At 42.0% G+C, this 17,936-nt stretch overlaps 1 protein-coding gene across 1 annotated transcript in view; it reads left to right on the top strand.

Annotated features, from left to right (window-relative positions):
* The window catches only part of LOC127044633 (engulfment and cell motility protein 1), a 305,086-nt gene that overhangs the window by 120,322 nt on the left and 166,828 nt on the right, over positions 1–17,936 (top strand). The window contains exon 5 of the mRNA XM_050939721.1: positions 8,526–8,576. Coding sequence (XP_050795678.1) covers positions 8,526–8,576 — 51 coding nt within the window. The remainder of the gene's footprint in view (positions 1–8,525; positions 8,577–17,936) is intronic.

Here is a 17,936-nt window from a genome sequence, read left to right as displayed (position 1 = left end):
CAGGCATTGCTTCTCACCATTTATTTTGAGAACGTTTTACTTCTGTATTGTTTTGCAAATGATGCAGTCCTCACCTGGCTTTTCATCCTCCCCCACCCATCCCCTTGCTCCATTTACAGATGGAATGTTCTTATTGTTTGTGAACCAGAGTATAGTTAAGTAACCAGTATTCGGTCTGTCTGAAAGGTGCCTTTGCTCCTGACCTATTTTTCTCTGAATAGAACCTGTAATTGTATATTCTGGTGAAATTTCACCGTACCATTGTAAGCGCTGTGTGTGGGAGGTTCTGTAAAAGATAGAACAAGAAACGAACCTTTTGTAGTTTTTAGTCTTTCATTTCAGTATTAATCTCTTTCCCCTGGGTTGTAAGCAAACATGCTGAATAGCAGGGGTTTCTGATTTAATGCTTAGCCTGGCACTTCCTTAGCATCTATAGATAATATGAAAGTGGGAGACAGCATGGAAGTTAGAGATGGAAGTAACTTGGTAGGTTATCTAGTTCTTTCCTCTGCCATTTCAGCATTATTCCCTGTAATATACTTCCTGGCATATACTGTCTAGTGCTTTGTCCAGTTTATGACTCAAGCAGTGGGGTTTCCACTACTTCCTTTGCCAGACTATTCTGCAGTCTGAGAGATCACTTCTCAGAATTTTTTTGTTCACCCTAAATTTTCCTTAAAAAAAATCATAATTTCCATCATGCCCATTTATAATGCTTTCTTGTACCACCCTATAAAACAACCCATTCTCCTTGGTGTTTGCATCTTTTAAAATATTTGATACAGTTTTGTTCTCTACTTAGTTGTTTATTATCATCATCTATATGGTGCTAATGTTATGCATGAATATATATGTGCCAGGATCCCCGGGGTACAATCTGGAACTGTGGGACCACTGTGCCCCCTTAACTCTCCAGCCCGGGTTGTCTCTCTCAATGCCAGTGATAAACAGCAAAGTCCTCCAGGCACTGTGATCATTCAGCCATCAGCATGTGGAGACCGATACCCAGCTAGATTGCATGAATGCTCTCTAGACCCACATGAATTATACAGAGAGAAGCACCAGCCTTGCACCTCAGGAATATACTATCCTACACGGCTCAAAATGGCCTTGGACATTGCAAGCTCATTAATTAGTTTGCCATGCCAACAAAGGGTAGTGGTCATGCAACAGCCCTTGTTAACCTGAGCTGAGATTCTCTAAGTATTTCAACCAAAACCACTTGGTTTTAGGTAAAATATGAAACAGACTTAAAATCTATCTTTCTGTAGTTAATACGTGATCATAAATAGCAGGCATAGAGATCAAAGTTGGTTGTATAAGAAATAAAAATAAAATTGTCTAAATTCTACAGACTCAGCAAGATTTGAATCATGCAGTTTCTCACCCCACTGGATGTTTCAGGCAGTTTACAGTTCTTACACAGGCGGAATTTCTTTCTCAGCCTGGGATTAATCTCTCCCAGTTTAAAGTCTTTGTCTTCCAAATGATCTTTCAGGTGTTGAGATGGAGGAAGAGGGAGGCCAAGTGGTGATGTCATTGACCCTCATTTATACTTTCCAGGTGCTAAAGAGATTCTTGCTGTGACATGGAGGTTAGGTAGCCCCCATTGTGTAAGTGCTTCTCTGAAGAGTCTCTGGGAGAGTGGATTCTTCTTGATGGGCCATCAACGCCTGTCTGACCAGTGACATTACACACATTGAATCTATTTCCCCATGTCAAGTATTCTCACACCTCTTGGCTGTAATGGGCTCTCTTGATTATCACTACAAAAGTTTTTTCTTTTAATTAATTAGCCTCTTAGAGTTGGTAGGACAACTCCCACCTTTTCATGTTCTTTGTATGTGTGTATATATATCTCCTCACTATATGTTCCATTCTATGCATCCGATGAAGTGGGCCGTAGCCAATGAAAGCTTATGCTCAAATAAATTTGTTAGTCTTTAAGGTGCCACAAGTACTCCTGTTCTTTTTGCAGATACAGACTAACACAGCTGCTACTCTGAAACCTTTCTGACCAGTGTTAGTTGCTCATTTGTTGCCACTGAAAGGCTAGCACAGTTGCCAACTTTCACGCGGTAAATAAGCACCCCTACTTTCACAATAAGCCAAAAATCAAGCTAATCCCATTTTAAAACAAGGCCAAAGCAAGCCAGTCCCTAAGAACACTCTATGTGACTAAATCCCCCCGGTGTGCAGTCTGGGACTGTGGTGGGCCCGCTGTGCACCCCTGACTCTCTCCCCCTTTGCTCCTGCTTGCCGCCCCAAGATGGTAATGTTTTACAGATCATGACTTCTCAAATGATACCTGAGAAGGCATACTTTGTACTGAACATATCATAATCATATCACAGTGGTGAATATGGGGGTTCCAGGGTTCTATCTGAGGTACAGAGTCAACTTCTTTAGTTTTTAATTCTCCCTCATAAGTCATTCTCTGCAGCTGCTTGATCATTTTTGCCTCTCTGAATTTGTGTACGTTTTTCTGTTACTTTGTGGGCCAATACTGAATGCAGGTGTAGTCTGGCCAAAGTCGTTAGAGACTGCCTCAGTTCAAGTGATCAGCAGGGATTTCAATAACATTGGCCAAAGCATTAAATGTAATACTCTAAATTTGAATGTCTGTAAATTCAGTCTGCTAGAATGATTTTTCCCCCCCTAGACCTCATAGTCCCATAACGTTTTAGGAGAGTCTTATCTAGGCTGATGTAGAACTAAGTTATCGGCAAATATTGTTGAGCATTCTCACAAATGGAACATTGTACTGTGTGTGTAATACCACAATGACTGACCTTGGGAGAATAAGTGGACACTGTACACGACCTGAACTCTATGGAGCTTACCTGAATCAAATCTCTGAATTAACAAGACTGTAGAGGAGGCAGTGTTTTTAAATGATAAAAATACTTTTCCAATAATAGAATAGACTATTACCTCTATACCTACTATAGAATTTCTAACTATAACAATTTGCTGTACATAGCACACTCACCCTCATATTAGAGATCTGTCAGAAATAACTGCTTTTGGTATCTTTAAAAAATACATGTTTAAAAATGTACTTCTATTACTATTAATATAATCACCCCTCTGCTGAGCGAGCAATATCAAATGTCAGGGCCTTCCTATTGGAGGATTAATCAGTGATGGGAAGTTTGGATATCTTCTCACTCTGTGTATACACCAGCCTTTGAACAGAGGTGGTTAAACAGGACACAGACAATCCCCTCTTTCAGGAATCCAGTATTGCCAACCCCAAATGTTCAAAAAATCATGAGTCAGGCTCACCAAAAATCATGAGATTATGTAGAAAGAATAGATTTAGTGTTCTTTTTATTTGCCTTTATTTGAACCCCCCGAGCACTGCCTGCCCCGCAGAAACAAACCCTCCTTCCCCGGCGCTGCCCCACCGAAACAGCAGTATTAAACCTTGGTAATATGTTATAGCGGGCCCCTAAGGTAGTCTAATTAAGGTAAAAGAAAAATGTCTTTTTGCTAGAAGTAGAATAAGATCTTCCCCCAACTTTGTAATCAATTGCCTTGTTGAATGGATGAGGTGTGAATGAGGAAGGCATGGAAGGCAGCACCTCCAGACAGCTGCAGCCCTTGGAGAGGGGATGGGAGCCAGACCATATCAGTAGAACAGGTCACCCACTGACTCCTCGCTTGCCTCCTCAGCCCCCACCCCCCAGCTCTCCTACTCACGCCCCGCCACTGCCTGCCCACTCGCCTCCTCAGCCCCCCACCCCCCCTGTCTCGGCTACTCAGCCCCCGCCACTGCCCACCCACTCACTCGCCGCCACTGCCTGCCCGTTCACCTCCTCAGCCCCCTCACCTCCTCACCCCCCGCCACTGCCCGCCTGCCTCTTCAGCCCCCCATCCTCACCCGCTGCTTGCCTACTCACCAACTGCGGGCCGCACAATGAGCCCACCTACTCACCCCCCGCGGGCCACACAGTGAGCCCACCTACTCATCCTCCCCGGACTGCACAGTGTGCCCATGCGGTCCACATGTTGTGCAGGCCTGATGTATATATTTGTTTACTACTTGCAATGTGCTCAGCTTGGACAAAGAAAATTTTACAGAGATGGGAACTAAAATATATCTCATAATCCTAAAAATGGAAACGCTTTCGTGGCATTTAAGGAGAAAAGGTTAGTAAGTTTTTAAAACACTGCAAAAATGAAGAAGCAATAATTATTTTGGATGTAAATATGTGATTAAAATATTTTTGGATTGCTTAACTATTGTTTAAGAAAGAGCCATCTTAGACAGACCCATGTCTAATTTGTTTGAATCTAAAAATAAATGAAATGTTGAGCACAATAACCGTCCCCAAATATGTTTTTTGGTTTTGTTTTTTTAAAATGAACCACCATCCCCAGCACATTCCCTTTCAACCAATTACAGCAAGTCACATCGTGATGCATATCAGTGGATATAGTAATTATAAAAGTGAGAGGACTGCTACATGACACATTTAACTTTTTACTTGCTTGCTAGGTTTTCTTAAGTGTCCTTCCCGCAAAGCTCTGCTTAGCTGGCTTGACTGTTTTGATGGCGTCTTGGAATTGAAATGAATATACATTCATCCCTATCCATGGTTAGGGGACTCTCTTAATGATCCTGGGCCCACTTTTTAAACACTATTAGTTCATCAGAAGTCTGATGTGTCCGTGGTGCCTGTGTTTTGGGCAGAGTAGGGAGCGGAAAGATAAATAAAGTCAAAGCTTTGAGATGGAGCACAATCCAGTAGCGGTGTCAGATGCAAGAAGCACCACCATCAAACAGTATGAGCAGGGTAAGGGGATCAGAGGACGCCAGAAAAAAGCTGAGACCAGGTGCCCTTAAAAACTTTTTCGGTGGGGAAAGGAGGAGGTGAACTGAGGAGGAGACAAGAGGGGTGGGCGGTGGTGAAGGCTGACAGAACTGGAGAGAAGGCATATAGAAAGTCGTGAACCTGATACTGCAAGGTACTGAGCACCCACAACTCATGCACTTCAGCTGAAGGTTGAGTGCTCAGCACCTGTGGGAGGAGGGGAATGGAGAGAGAAAGGAATCCCACAGCTAATGCAAGAGAAGGAAAGGAAGGGCAAGAGAGCAAAGCTTTTTTTTACAGTGCCTCGCTCAATGAGGTCCAGGCCCATGACTGGGGCCCCTAGATGCTACCGCAGTACAAATAATTAATTAACCACAAATGCTCCTTTTCAAATTTTGTTTTTATGGTGATGGATGAGAAAATCCAGTCAAAACTATAGAAAGTTCTCTGGAATTTGTCCAGGGGTACCTTCTTTGGTTATTTATGCAGCACTCTCTGCAGTTGACCCCCAAGACCTAGTGGGAGGTGGACTGGGAGGGAGCTACCACCGGGATCCTAATGCCTCAGAGTAGAATGAATCTGCCCTGCACAGTTCCAGGTCCAGGGAGGTGCTGGGAGAAATGATGGTCCTGGCTGGGCCCCATTTAACCCCCTCCCTACAACAGTCCATGCTTTGGTTGCTTCTGATTCTACTGGCTGGAGTCACAGTTTACATGCTTGGTGGTACTATTGGAAAGAACACTTGAAAGTGAAATGGAAGCTTGAGAGTTTCATCTCCTGCCAGATTATTATTTTGTAGAAAAGTTACTACATTTGTGGCACTGACATCACTGTCACCTAGTGTCTGGTGACTGTTTTAAAGAATCTGACTGGCTGCTGTAGAATATTGAAGTGCTTTAGCATATTCTTCTGAAGTAGGCTCCTCACTGCCCAGGAATAAGCTATTGTTCTAACACAGGACATCATCTTGATTGTATTGTTTATGAATCTGCTGTGTCTGTCTGAAACAGAAATTGGTGGGAGGGCTCTCCATATACCTTGGAAAACAAATGGACTTTTTACATCCTAGATGATAATGGCATGTCCTACCCTAAATAACAATGACCCTTGTATTCTGAACATGAATGCCAGAATCCAAGATGTTCTGTTTAAATGACATTCTGTTATCCTGAATAAGAACCCTAGATACAGTCTCTCTACTGCTGAGCAGATTAGCTGTGTGTAAATGTTGTTCAAATTAACTGGCATACTGAATACTGCACCATGCCGTTAATGTAAAAAATCCTCGTGGTCTAATTGGGTGCTTACAGATTGTTTCCTTGCAGACTTTTCAAGTCATTATTTAGAATAGATAAACAAAATTGGATTTTTGATTGGGGAGAAGCTAACCCCTTTTAAGTGTTGCTAGCCTACTGTGTTAGAAAACTGATGCTTTGGGTGCATTCAAATAAAAGGGCATAATTGTTTTTCCTCAAACCTTTGTCTACAGAAGGATTTTATAGACTGCTAATTCTCAATGAGAGCAGCTCACAGTGATAAAACCGATGGAAGCTGTAGTGCAGGAAAGTGTTACTTTACTCTACTCTGAGCAAGGTGTGATGGTTTGGTGATTAAAAAAAAAATGTCTGAGCCTTGTATACATTACCACTTCCACTGCCTATTGAGAATTTGGGGTCTGAAAATCTTAGTATAAACCCAGCTAGATAAATGAACATGGCAGGAAGGTCAAAACAAAATCTTTCCTGGCACTTCTTATGCATTATGGTTCATTTTTTCTGTACAACTCTACATAATGTGGGCTGACATTTATTTAGGCAAATATTTAGCTAATCTATCTATTTAATCTACGTGGCCCCCAACACTATAATATCTGAGTAGCTTTCAAGTACCTAGCCTGGAACTAGAAATAACATGACTAATCTTCCCTCCTCCCGCCTCCCCGCCCAAACCTAACCTTCCCATTCCAAGACTGCAGAAGAAATAGGGATGTTTGTTTATGGGTGTGTGTGAGAGAGAAAAGAGAGCGCGCGCAAGAGAGAAAATATTACTGTGGAGAAAGCAACATTGAAGAAATTAGTTTTGCATTTATGTTGTGGATGAAGATGTGATCTCTCTGATATAGCTAGAGCCCGTCTCATGAATGGCTCTGAATACCAGGAGAGAAACCATGTACTGGACCTTATTTAGTGACCAGTTTACTTACCTTGGCTTCAACCAGGATACATCTTATTTATAATATTTTGTTGTTGAGCTGCATAGAGGTGGGGAGAGTTAGGGAATTTTTTTTAAAGGTAAAAAAGGTCCACCCTCCCCAGCCCTCAACCTTTGGAACACTCCACACTGCAGTAATTTGTAATGTTCTCCTCTTTTGTACATTTTGGTGCTCTGTATTCTCATAAAAGAAATAGATAAAATGATGATATTATTCTTTTCAATCCAACTGTTGCATTTTGAAGTTATAGTAACTCAGGGTCACTGTTTTACCTCTTACCTCAGATTGATTAATCATGCGTTGCTGGATTTTTTAAAAAACAAACATTTAAAATATAACATTTTAAAAAGTTAAAACAGTGTCTCAAAGTAAGAGATTAACAGATTCTGAAGTCAGACGTGACCACTGTGATAATTTAGGCCATAGAATTTATCAAAAAAAAAAAAAAATTCCGGTTTGAACTAGAGCATATCTTTTAGAAAAACATAAAAGTGTTAACAGAATTTGGGTTTACGCTGGAGGTATCCCAAAGCTTGTTACAAAATACCATGGTAATTAACTGGTAGTAATGAGACTTTGGGACTCATCAAAAGGCCACTGAAGTACAGTGGGAGTTTGACATCAATTTAGTTTTGAGTCAGGTGCTACATAGGCAAATGTGCTGTAATATGTTTGGTAGTACTTTACAGGCAGCCTTGGGCTTTAGAATCTCTATTTTAAGAGGATTGTTGGGACAGGAGATTGGCTTAACCCATACTCTTTCAAAATCTTTTATGAGATTCTTAGCTTCCTGCAGGCATCTTAGTTTAGTTGAACATTTTATATGAGCTTACCGAAAAGAAAATATCTTATCCCTTCTCTTTCTGCCAACTATGTGAGAAATGACTTGTGGTATATTTGAATTTGCAAACATTAGTGATGGAGTTTGACTTATTAACCCTTCAGCATCTTTGTTGGAGGGTGGATGCAAAATAGTGATGGCAGAGCTCAGTGGCTGGTTCCAGTGGCTTGTCAGCATGTTCTTGTTCTAGAAAATGAAGAGCCAGTGGGATAACATTTAAATGCTGCAGATGTTTAATGATAGGTTTCAGCAATCTTACAAACTCCTCAGCTATGCAGCACAAGATTAGAGCCAGACATTACTGGCAGTTATTTATGTCTATTATAGTATATTTCAAAGAAATATTTAGAAATTGCCAATGGTAGCTAAATTCTGCAAAATATGAAGTCATTCTTAAAATGGTTCAAATCTGTTAAATTCATATGAACAATATATATGTTTGTATTTCTTGCTTGAACAATGGGTAATTTGCATAAAAAGGGGCGAAATCGCGTATCTTACCGTACTATGCAGTGGGGAGGCATTCACCCACTTACACAGACAAAGCATTTTTGCTGGTTTAATGTTGCATTGTATCCTGTGAACGTTGCACCTTTTGTGTGAGCTGATTGTAATTAGAGGGAATAAAACCTTTTTGGATTTTCTCTTTCAGAATCGCAATGAAATTAAAAATGGAGCCATCCTTCGATTAACAACCTCTCCAGTAAGTTACCATTCTGTTCGCTCTCATTAAACTTTTTCAGTCTCCCATAATGATGGTTTGGTTGAGGTGATTACTGTGAATTTTTTTCTTGTAGTGAATTTGGAAGCTCATGAAAGGGACTGAGAATTAGTGGTTCTCTATTTTTTGGGGTCTGTGACTCTCAAAATGGTGTAAAATGTTGCCCATGATCTACTGTATCCCACAGTCCAACTACAAAGGATTGTGGGATTTGGAGGGTTTTCACTTATTTGGAGGAGGGCTGGTATTGCTGGGTGTGGGGCTTGTGGATTAGATTGGTGCTGCTGGGTACTTCTGTCTAATCTCTCTCCTCCCTCCTCTCCTCCCATTCTCCCATTTACACAGCACTCATCTCCAAGGTGTCACAACTTCCAGTCTGTTAAGATGGCACCAATGCCTCCATCAGAGAAACTGTCTCTGCTCCAAAGTTCAGAGCTGGAAGGGAAGATGGAGGACAGGATGGGGAGAGCTCTACTATGTTTGGGTTAAAGGCATGTGGTAGGATTGGGATGACAGAAGTGGGAGAGAGAGGAGGACTGAGTGAACTGCTCCTTCTTATCTCCTCTTCAGGTTCCTAGTGACCGTGAAATTTTGCATTTTTTTATCCCACTTCCTCTCAGCTGGTGGGTGGGACCCACCAGATCCCCATCATGACCCATTTCTGGGCTCTCAGCTATACTGCCACATACTGAAAGCCTGTGTTTATCCACAGCATAGGTATCAGCAATAGAACTCTCTCCATCCTGCCTCACCAATGCACTCTCTTACTAAAACAGCTTACCTGAGTTTGTCTGGTTATGGTAGCCATGGCAGATTCAATGTGGTATTCTGGAAATTACAATCCCCAGGCAAAGTAACTCCTTTAAACAACCACAACTCTGTTCTGATGGGATCAAATCTAGGGATGAAAAAGGTCCTGCCCATTCAATCCTTGGCTTCTGATGTGGCTGCCAAAAGGGGTGCCAGTTACAGAGGAAGCTTTGTGATGTCTATTAGGACCTGGACCGAGACCAATAATTTATTTCACATAGGCCACTGAACCGCTTAGTAACTTTCAGGTAAGGGAAATCTAGCCTGGATTCTAAGCTGTAGTAAAGAAATGAAAAGCTCCGTATCTTATTGGTAATTCACCAACTCATGCAGACCTCTCTGTTCACACCTACCCCACTCAACTTGATGTTTGCAGTTACCAGACACTGGGCATGCAAATAGCAAAATTGCAGATATGTTGGGGTAGAAATAGGGAATTGAAGGGCCCAGCAAGGACACAGATAGACATCTGGAATTTTGGGGCAAGCAAATGGAACGTTATTTGTTCCATGAGAGCATAACGTCTCACAAGGTGACCTGTCCAGCAGCAGTAAAAAGAGAGAAGGCAGTAAGTACTCTCTCCATCACATGCCTTCTTTTTTTCATGCTCAACTCCAGAGTATCACATTCCCAAAGCTTAACAACAGTTTAAGAGCAAGGCCCTCTCAGAGCCTGGATTACTTTCAAGCTGTATTGTGGCCTCAACCCAGGACAACCTAATACCTAGGAAACTACCTGGTCTCATAGGCTGGCTCAGGCTTCCCTGTGAATCTAACCCCCGTTCCTGGGATGCCTCAGGAAGAGGCGAGGTGGGGACTTCCTCAACATCTCCCAATCTCTGTGGTTTTCAGGGAAAACCAATCCACATCGATCCCATTGAAAAGGGGGACCTGACATTCCTGTTGCCTAAAATTGTAATCCCATAAAACCAAGCAAAATCTGTGTTGATGTGTCAGCAAAGAGTACCACACAACCCCCTTGCATAATTCCTCAAAAAGTACCCATGCCATCAACTCCATGTTGGAGCCACGGTACCTTTTAGTTTCCAGCATTCACTTTTTTATTTTTAACCCATTTCCAGTGTTTTATTCTCAAATGTTTACATTTTTTTAAAAACTGTGGCTCTGGTTTGGGGGACTTTTTTAAAGGATTGGGGTGTTGCTAATGAATGGCATTTTTGTAGTCTTCAGAATTTACAAATTAATAGTCCTTTCCATGTATGCATGCTAGAAGAAAATCTTTGTTCTCTAGGTACTACAATAATGGGCACCATATAAGTACCTAAGGTAGACAGAGCAGAGGTTTCCAATCTGTGGGCTTGGGACCCACTGAGCCCATGTTGTTTGCCCCGGGAAACTGGCTAGCCACATATCTGTCCTTCCTCCTTGTTTCCAGCTGAGAACAACAGAACTTGTGGATGAGACACTGTGAATAGCAAATTGTAAGCTGTGTAATTTTACAGAATGGACAAAACCTTTATGCTACATACACCTAAAAATACACTAATGCTTTCATAAACTTGCTTTACCATTACGGAATTATTAGCTGTCACCAGAATGGCATGCTATTGTAAATGGAAAAGGAAGTCAGCCATTTAATAGTGGATGGGCAGGGTGAGATGCAAGTCAGCAAGACTGAATTTAGGATGTGGTCATTCCATTAAAACGTTTAAGAAGCCCCTATTTAAGAGAACATTCATTAAATATGTTTGACCTTGGGGCACTGTGAACTGGCCAAGAAGCTGTTACTCAGCTAAATGGAAGTGTTTCTCCATTTGGGCTCATCAACACAATTTGTCTCTGGACTCTGCTGGAATCCCTGATATCTTAGAGTATCCACTCACCCATAAATCTTTGGATCTTGCATTGAGTTCCCTGCAGGCTCATTTAGCAGCAATCAGCACTTTCCATCCTCCAGTGGATAACTGTATGATCTTGACACACCCTGTCACAACTATATTTTTGAAGGGCATTCTCAGAACCTTTCCACCAGTGGTGAAGTTTGTATCTCAGTGGGATCTCAATTTTGTTCTATCATCTTTCACTCCCTTTGAGTCGCTGACTATATGCTCTAGGACACGTCTGTGCATGGAGGTTGCCTTTCTATAACATCGGCAAGAAGAGTCAGTGAACTGGGAGTACTTATGGTTGGCTCAACTTTTATCAAGAAAAGGTCTCATTACACCTCCATGCAAGATTCATATCCAAGGTAGTTTTTGTATTTCAGTTGAGTCAGGTCATCCGATGACTTGTGTTTTTTTCCTAAACCACATGCCTTGGAAGAAGAAAGAAGACTGCATTCTCTAGACTTCCAGAGGGCTTTGGCATTTTATCTGCAAAGAACAAAGGAGATTAGAAGACACCTAAACTATTTGTTTCCATAGCAGAATGATCAAGAGGTCAATATATATCCATGTAGAGATTTTCTAAACGGATCTTGGGTTGCATCACCTTTTGTTACCAACTAATTGGCATCCTCCCAACCATCCCCAAAGGGATAAAGGCTCATTCCACTGGGGGTGGGGGTAGGGGGCAAGCTACTTCAGCTGCATCTTTCAGAGACATACTCAGACCAGAATATGTAGGGCAGCTATGTGGAGCTCTTTGCATACCTTCATGAGACATTATATCATGGTACAATCTCAACTGTGGATACGGCTGTGGGGACAGCAGTGCTACCTTCAGCTATCACTTCTGTTTCACTGAACCCACCCCCACGTTGACGACTACTTGTTAATTTCTTACATCTGGAATGCACATCACAACTTATCTGTAACTGGAAGTTCTTTGAGATGCGTGGTCCCTATCTGTATTCCACTCCCCACTCTCTGTCCCCTCTGCTGTGGATTGGGTACACTGCAGTAAGAATGGGAAACTGGAGAGATGTTGGCCAGCACCACCCTTTATGCCCTCAGATGGGAGCATGAAGAGACCTACAACATGTATATAGACCAATGGACATTGCTTGAAAGAAATTCTGGACTCAGGCACATGGTGCTCATGTGTATCCACGTGTGGAATACAGGTACGGATCACACATCTCGAAGAACCTTCAGTTACAGGTAAGTAACCTCCATTTCCATGGGCAAATGCCCACCCTTACACAGTGCTTTCACTTCCAGGTGTGAGTTCCTGATTTTTATCCCCTACAGCCAGAAACACTTGAAAGTGGGACAGCGAGGGTTGTTTTTTTCTTTCTAAATTAAATCCGAAACCCTAAGTATAAGTACAGTGTGTTTTCTTTTAATTATCACTGTCATGGTATAATTCCCCACTCTGCACCTTAGCGTCCAAAAGTTGGGGTACCAGCATGAATTTCTCTAAGCTCAATTACCAGCTTAGTACTTGTAGCGCTGCCACCAACCAGGAATTCCAGTGCCTGGTACACTCTGGTCCCCCCAACACCTTATCCGGGGACCCCCAAGACCCAGTCCCTCTGGATCTTAACACAAGGAAAGTAAACCCTTTCCCTCACCGTTACCTCTCCCAGGCTTCCCCTCCCTGAGTTACCCTGGAAGATTACTGTGATTCAAACTCCTTGAATCTTAAAACAGAGAGGAAAATTCACCTTCCCCCCTCCTTCTCTCTCCCCCTCTCAGACTCTCCCTGAGAGAGAAAGTAATCCTAACACAGAGAGAAAATTAACCTTTCTCTCCCCCTTCCCTTCTTTCTCCCCGCCAGTTCCGTGGTGGATCCAGACCCAGTCCCCAGGGGTCTCCCCAGAATAAAAAAACAATCAGGTTCTTAAACAAGAAAAGCTTTTAATTTAAGGAAAGAAAAACAGTAAAAATTATCTTTGTAAATTTAAGATGGAATATGTTACAGGGTCTTTCAGCTATAGACACTGGGAATACCCTCCCAGCCTAAGTATACAAGTACAAATTAAAATCCTTCTAGCCAAATACACATTTGCAAATAAAGAAAACAAACATAAGCCTAACTCGCCTTATCACCTAATACTTACTATTTTGAATCTATAAGAACCTGTATCAGGGAGATTGGAGAGAAACCTGTTGCACGTCTGGTCACTCTCAGAACCCAGAGAGAACAACAACCAAATTCTAACAGCACACACAAAAACTTCCCTCCCTCAAGATTTGAAAGTATCCTGTCCCCTGATTGGTCCTCTGGTCAGGTGACAGCCAGGCTCACTGACCTTGTTAACCCTTTACAAGTACAGACATGAAGTACTCCTGTTCTATTAACCCTTAACTATCTGTTTATGACAATCACAGATTTAGAGTACTTGTTCTTTTTTAGACTTTGGCTTTTTTTCTCTAAATCATTATAGCATCACTTTTGCAATGCAGCAATTACTGGCACATAGCTAAATCCCTTATAAACGGTTTCCTTTAGAGATTTACGACTTGCCTATTTGAAATTTCACTGAGTTGGAACTTTGTGAATGTGAATTGTCAGATCTGTTGGGAATTTGACCTGTCTCTTTGTTTCTTCAGATCTGTTTGCAAAGTTCATGTCTCGTTATTCTCTGAGGAGTGTTTTTTCTCTAAACAATGCTTCCCCTTGCTGCTTCTTTACAACACTCGCACACTCTGTCTCCTAGGTTACTTGAGTACAGATTGAATTTCTCTCATATTATCTTGGCTCTCATCTTTCTATCTTTCCTATTTATCTTGACTCTCGTGTTATCTTCCTCAATATCTCGGTATGCACTATATAGTACTTTTGTCATTTTACATGACACATTTTCCCCCATGCCCAGTTATGTTTCTATGGAATTAATTTATGTATCTTATCCAGCATTTATCTTTTTATATGAATTTATATGAGAGTGAAACATCAGTTTGTCTGGGATTGCCCATTCTGGGATTTTTTTGTTCTAATGATGGGTGTGTAGATGGATCAGTGAGCTTTAATCATAGTATAGTGTGAAAATATTCCTAAAGCACAGTTGTCTGTCCTCCCATGCAGTAAGCAGAATGGCATCTGCTACTGTTTGTGAACATTCATGTGTATATTTTATATACCAGATCCTGCAAACCCTTATTCTAATGACTGTTCTTTACTAGAGGTAGGTAAAATATTAGCAGCACACAGATTAAGTGACTAGTCCCTGTATCAGTTAATTAATTATTCACAAACAGCATTGGACATCTGTGTATTATCTTGTTCAAAATTATTAAACTAATGGCTTATGCAAACATATGGGTTGCTTGTGAACTGTACCATAATTACTGATCCCTGTACTAGCTTTTAATAATATGCTATTTGTGATGTGGGATTAGCCACCTTTGTCACATAAGGTTGTTTTTTTGGCTACCTGACTGGATGACTCCTGAACCTGCAAATAGCTTTCAGGATGCCTGCATTAACATGTCCAGCATGAATACTCATGCAAATACACGTTTGCACAAGTATCATTGTGAAAATACACGTGCCCACAAGTATTTACAATAATTATCCTTTTCTCTGAACATTTCTGCAAATACAAACACATTTTTTTCATGAATGTCTTCGAAAATCATGTTGTGATATTTTGGGGTTCACCCAGACCATCACCTGCCCTGTAACTTTGGGTGCCTTAATGCTATGCAACTGTGGCTCAGAGCTCTGACATGAGTAGCCAGCCTACAGACATAAAGGTTTCCCCATGGCTTCCACCCACCTAGTTACTTATTTCAAGATGACCTCAATAGCTCTTCTGGTCCTGAGTCTTCCCAGATCTTTCCCTTAAATTCTTAACTACCGGACACTTGGACTTTTCCCTTCTGGTTCATCACCCTAAAGGAGTGAAACTTGCCCCCAGTTATCAGTCCACTTGGGGCTGCACACTCCACCAAGCCTGCACAACAGAGACCTGCGTAGAGTAAAACTAAACAAAAAGTTTATATAATAGAAAGATCACAGATTCAAAGATGAAATAGTAAGAAAAAGCAAATACAAGTTACACAGACTGTAACCATAAACACACAATCTCAGTCTTCACACATCTATATAAGCTAAATTCCCTTCTCTAAAACAAGTTACCCATTGCCTCTTAATAGTTTTCCAGAGTGCCCTCTGTTGTAGTGGTGTCCAGTGTTTCATGGACAGTACCCTGCTTAGATGCTGGCCTTCTGTTTCTGAATAGCCTTCTCACGTAATAAACCCCTTCTCTTTTCACAAGGTTTGCCATTTTTTTTCTTTCTCTGGAACTATGGATACAGAGAGAGGGAAACTGCCTCTTTCCTTAGTTTTCCAAGGGCATGGCTACACTTGCAGATGTAGAGCGCTGTGAGTTAAAGCTGCCTTCATAGAGCGTAGTAGGGAAAGTGCTGCATTCTGTCCAGATTCCCTTGACGTGAGGGAGTCAATCAACAGCCTGTTCCGCCACATTCCTGCAGCCAGGAGCGGTGCCAGGGTTTTTGGCGCCTGAGGTAGGGGTCCTTCCGCGCTCCCGGTCGTTGGTGGCAATTCTGCAGCGCGGAGGTCCTTCCGCGCTCCCGGTCTTTGGGGCACTTTGGCGGCAGGTCCCGGAGCGAGTGAAGGACCCGCTGCAAAATAGCCACCACCGTCCCAGAGCGTGGAAGGACCCCCCGCCACCAAATTGCTGCCGAGGGCGGCAAAATGCCGCCTCCCCAAATCGTGGCGGTCGCCTAAATGGAAATGCCAGCCCTGCCTGCAGCCGATTTCACAACAATGACAAGAGTGGCCACTTGACTTAAGGGGATTATGGGATGTTTCCGGAGGCTGATCACGGCACAGTAATGCAACACTTTGTTCACACTGGCGCCACAGCATTCCAGCGGGGAAGCAGCAAACGTTATTCCACTTGCCGAGGTGGAGTACCAGCAGCACTGTAGCTGCGGAGTCAGAGCGCTCTACATGCCTTGCCAGTGTGGATGGAGAGTGAGCGAGGGCGCCCAGGGCTGCTTTATTGCGCTGTAACTCATGCTGTAGCCAAGGCCCAAGACTGAGGGTATGGCTACATTTGGAATTTCAAAGCGCTGCCCCGGCAGCGCTTTGAAGTGTGAGTGTAGTCAGAGCGGCAGCGCTGGGAGAGAGCTCTCCCAGCGCTGCATGTAAACCACATCCCTTACGGGTGTAGCGTGCAGTGCTGGGAACCGCGCTCCCAGTGCTGCTGCCCTGATTACACTGAGGCTTTACAGCGCTGTATCTTGCAGCGCTCAGGGGGGTGTTTTTTCAAACCCCAGTTGCAGCGCTATAAAGTGTGAGTGTAGCCAAGGCCTGGGGTTTTCTTTTCCGTTTCTATGTCTTTCCATTAACTTTAATGGTCCATCATTGCCTTTCCCTTGGTTGTACAACGCTAGGTGCTTGGAGTTATTTTCATGTAAACAGTTAGCCTGGGAGGTGCCCCTCCCTGCCTGATTGCTTCCCGTGGCTAGTGTGAGGTGGAGCTGCAGTTGCACCATGATTACAATTAAAATTTTCTACACATATGTACATACATATGTTTATAAGTGTAAATTGTATAGCCATCTCCTGGCGACCATCAAAGTCGGAACATTGCAAGTTTTCATGAAAGACATTACTTGATATATGTTTATACACAATAACGTGGTATACAACCAGTTGATCCAGCTGCATATTCTTTGGGGTTCAGACCACCTGTTTTCCCCTTGGGGTGTCTAGACCACATTATTGTACACACAAAAAAGAGATTGTCGATCTTTTTTTGACCATCTCTTGTCCTTGCTTATGCATATAGGCCCAATGTTTTCAATGAGGAAAATGCTGAGGATAAGACCCTGAGGCCCTGATCTTGCAAACACTAAACTTAACTTTACTGGGGCTACTCATTAGAGCCCAAGTTTGTAATCATTGGTATCTTTTAATTATGAATTAAATATTTACAAAAAAAAAACTAATCAGCAGTCCTGTATAATCCTGTAATAGTAAATAATGAGCTACTTTGGTGTGTTTTTCTGCATGAGATGAAGGGAGAAGCTATTTTAGGATAAGAGTAAAAGTTTCATTTTTCAAGTTTCCAAGGTGATGTTATAAATAGTAAGTATAACCGAAAAACCTAAAACCAAGCCCTTAGATTGTGTGTGTTTCTAAAATTTTAATAGATAGCTACTGAATGCACACAAACTTCTTTTACCACTGACTCACTTTGTAGCTTTGGACCAGTATATTCTCTTCTCACAGGTCTGTTATCTTTAAATGACTATTATTGATCCTTCACAGAGCTCTTTTGTGGATTATGTTTGTACAGGGCTTTGCATATATAAGTTCTAATTACTAAATATTATTATAAAAATGGTAACCATTTGCCCATGCAGCCTTCAGTTGAATTTCATTGCTTAATTGAAGTAGAATGTTGATTGGTCTCACGTGGTTTGTTGGATTTTGTTTGCATATAATGCAGATTATATAGCATGTCCAATCATCCACTGTTTTCTGGAGTATGATGGGGTTGTGTTATGGAGGAAGTTGCAGCCTAAACACTGAATTTCCTTGGTTTTATTGGTGTAAAATACTCTAGATTAATTCTTAATGGTCTGTGCACATTGTTATTCTAGGGGGATTAGACATTCTGATTTTGTTTATACCAATGGGAATGATATGA

Source organism: Gopherus flavomarginatus, chromosome 2 (genome assembly GCF_025201925.1).
Source record: "Gopherus flavomarginatus isolate rGopFla2 chromosome 2, rGopFla2.mat.asm, whole genome shotgun sequence".
Classification (NCBI taxonomy): domain Eukaryota; kingdom Metazoa; phylum Chordata; order Testudines; family Testudinidae; genus Gopherus; species Gopherus flavomarginatus.
This window is presented reverse-complemented; position numbering and strand designations above follow the sequence as displayed.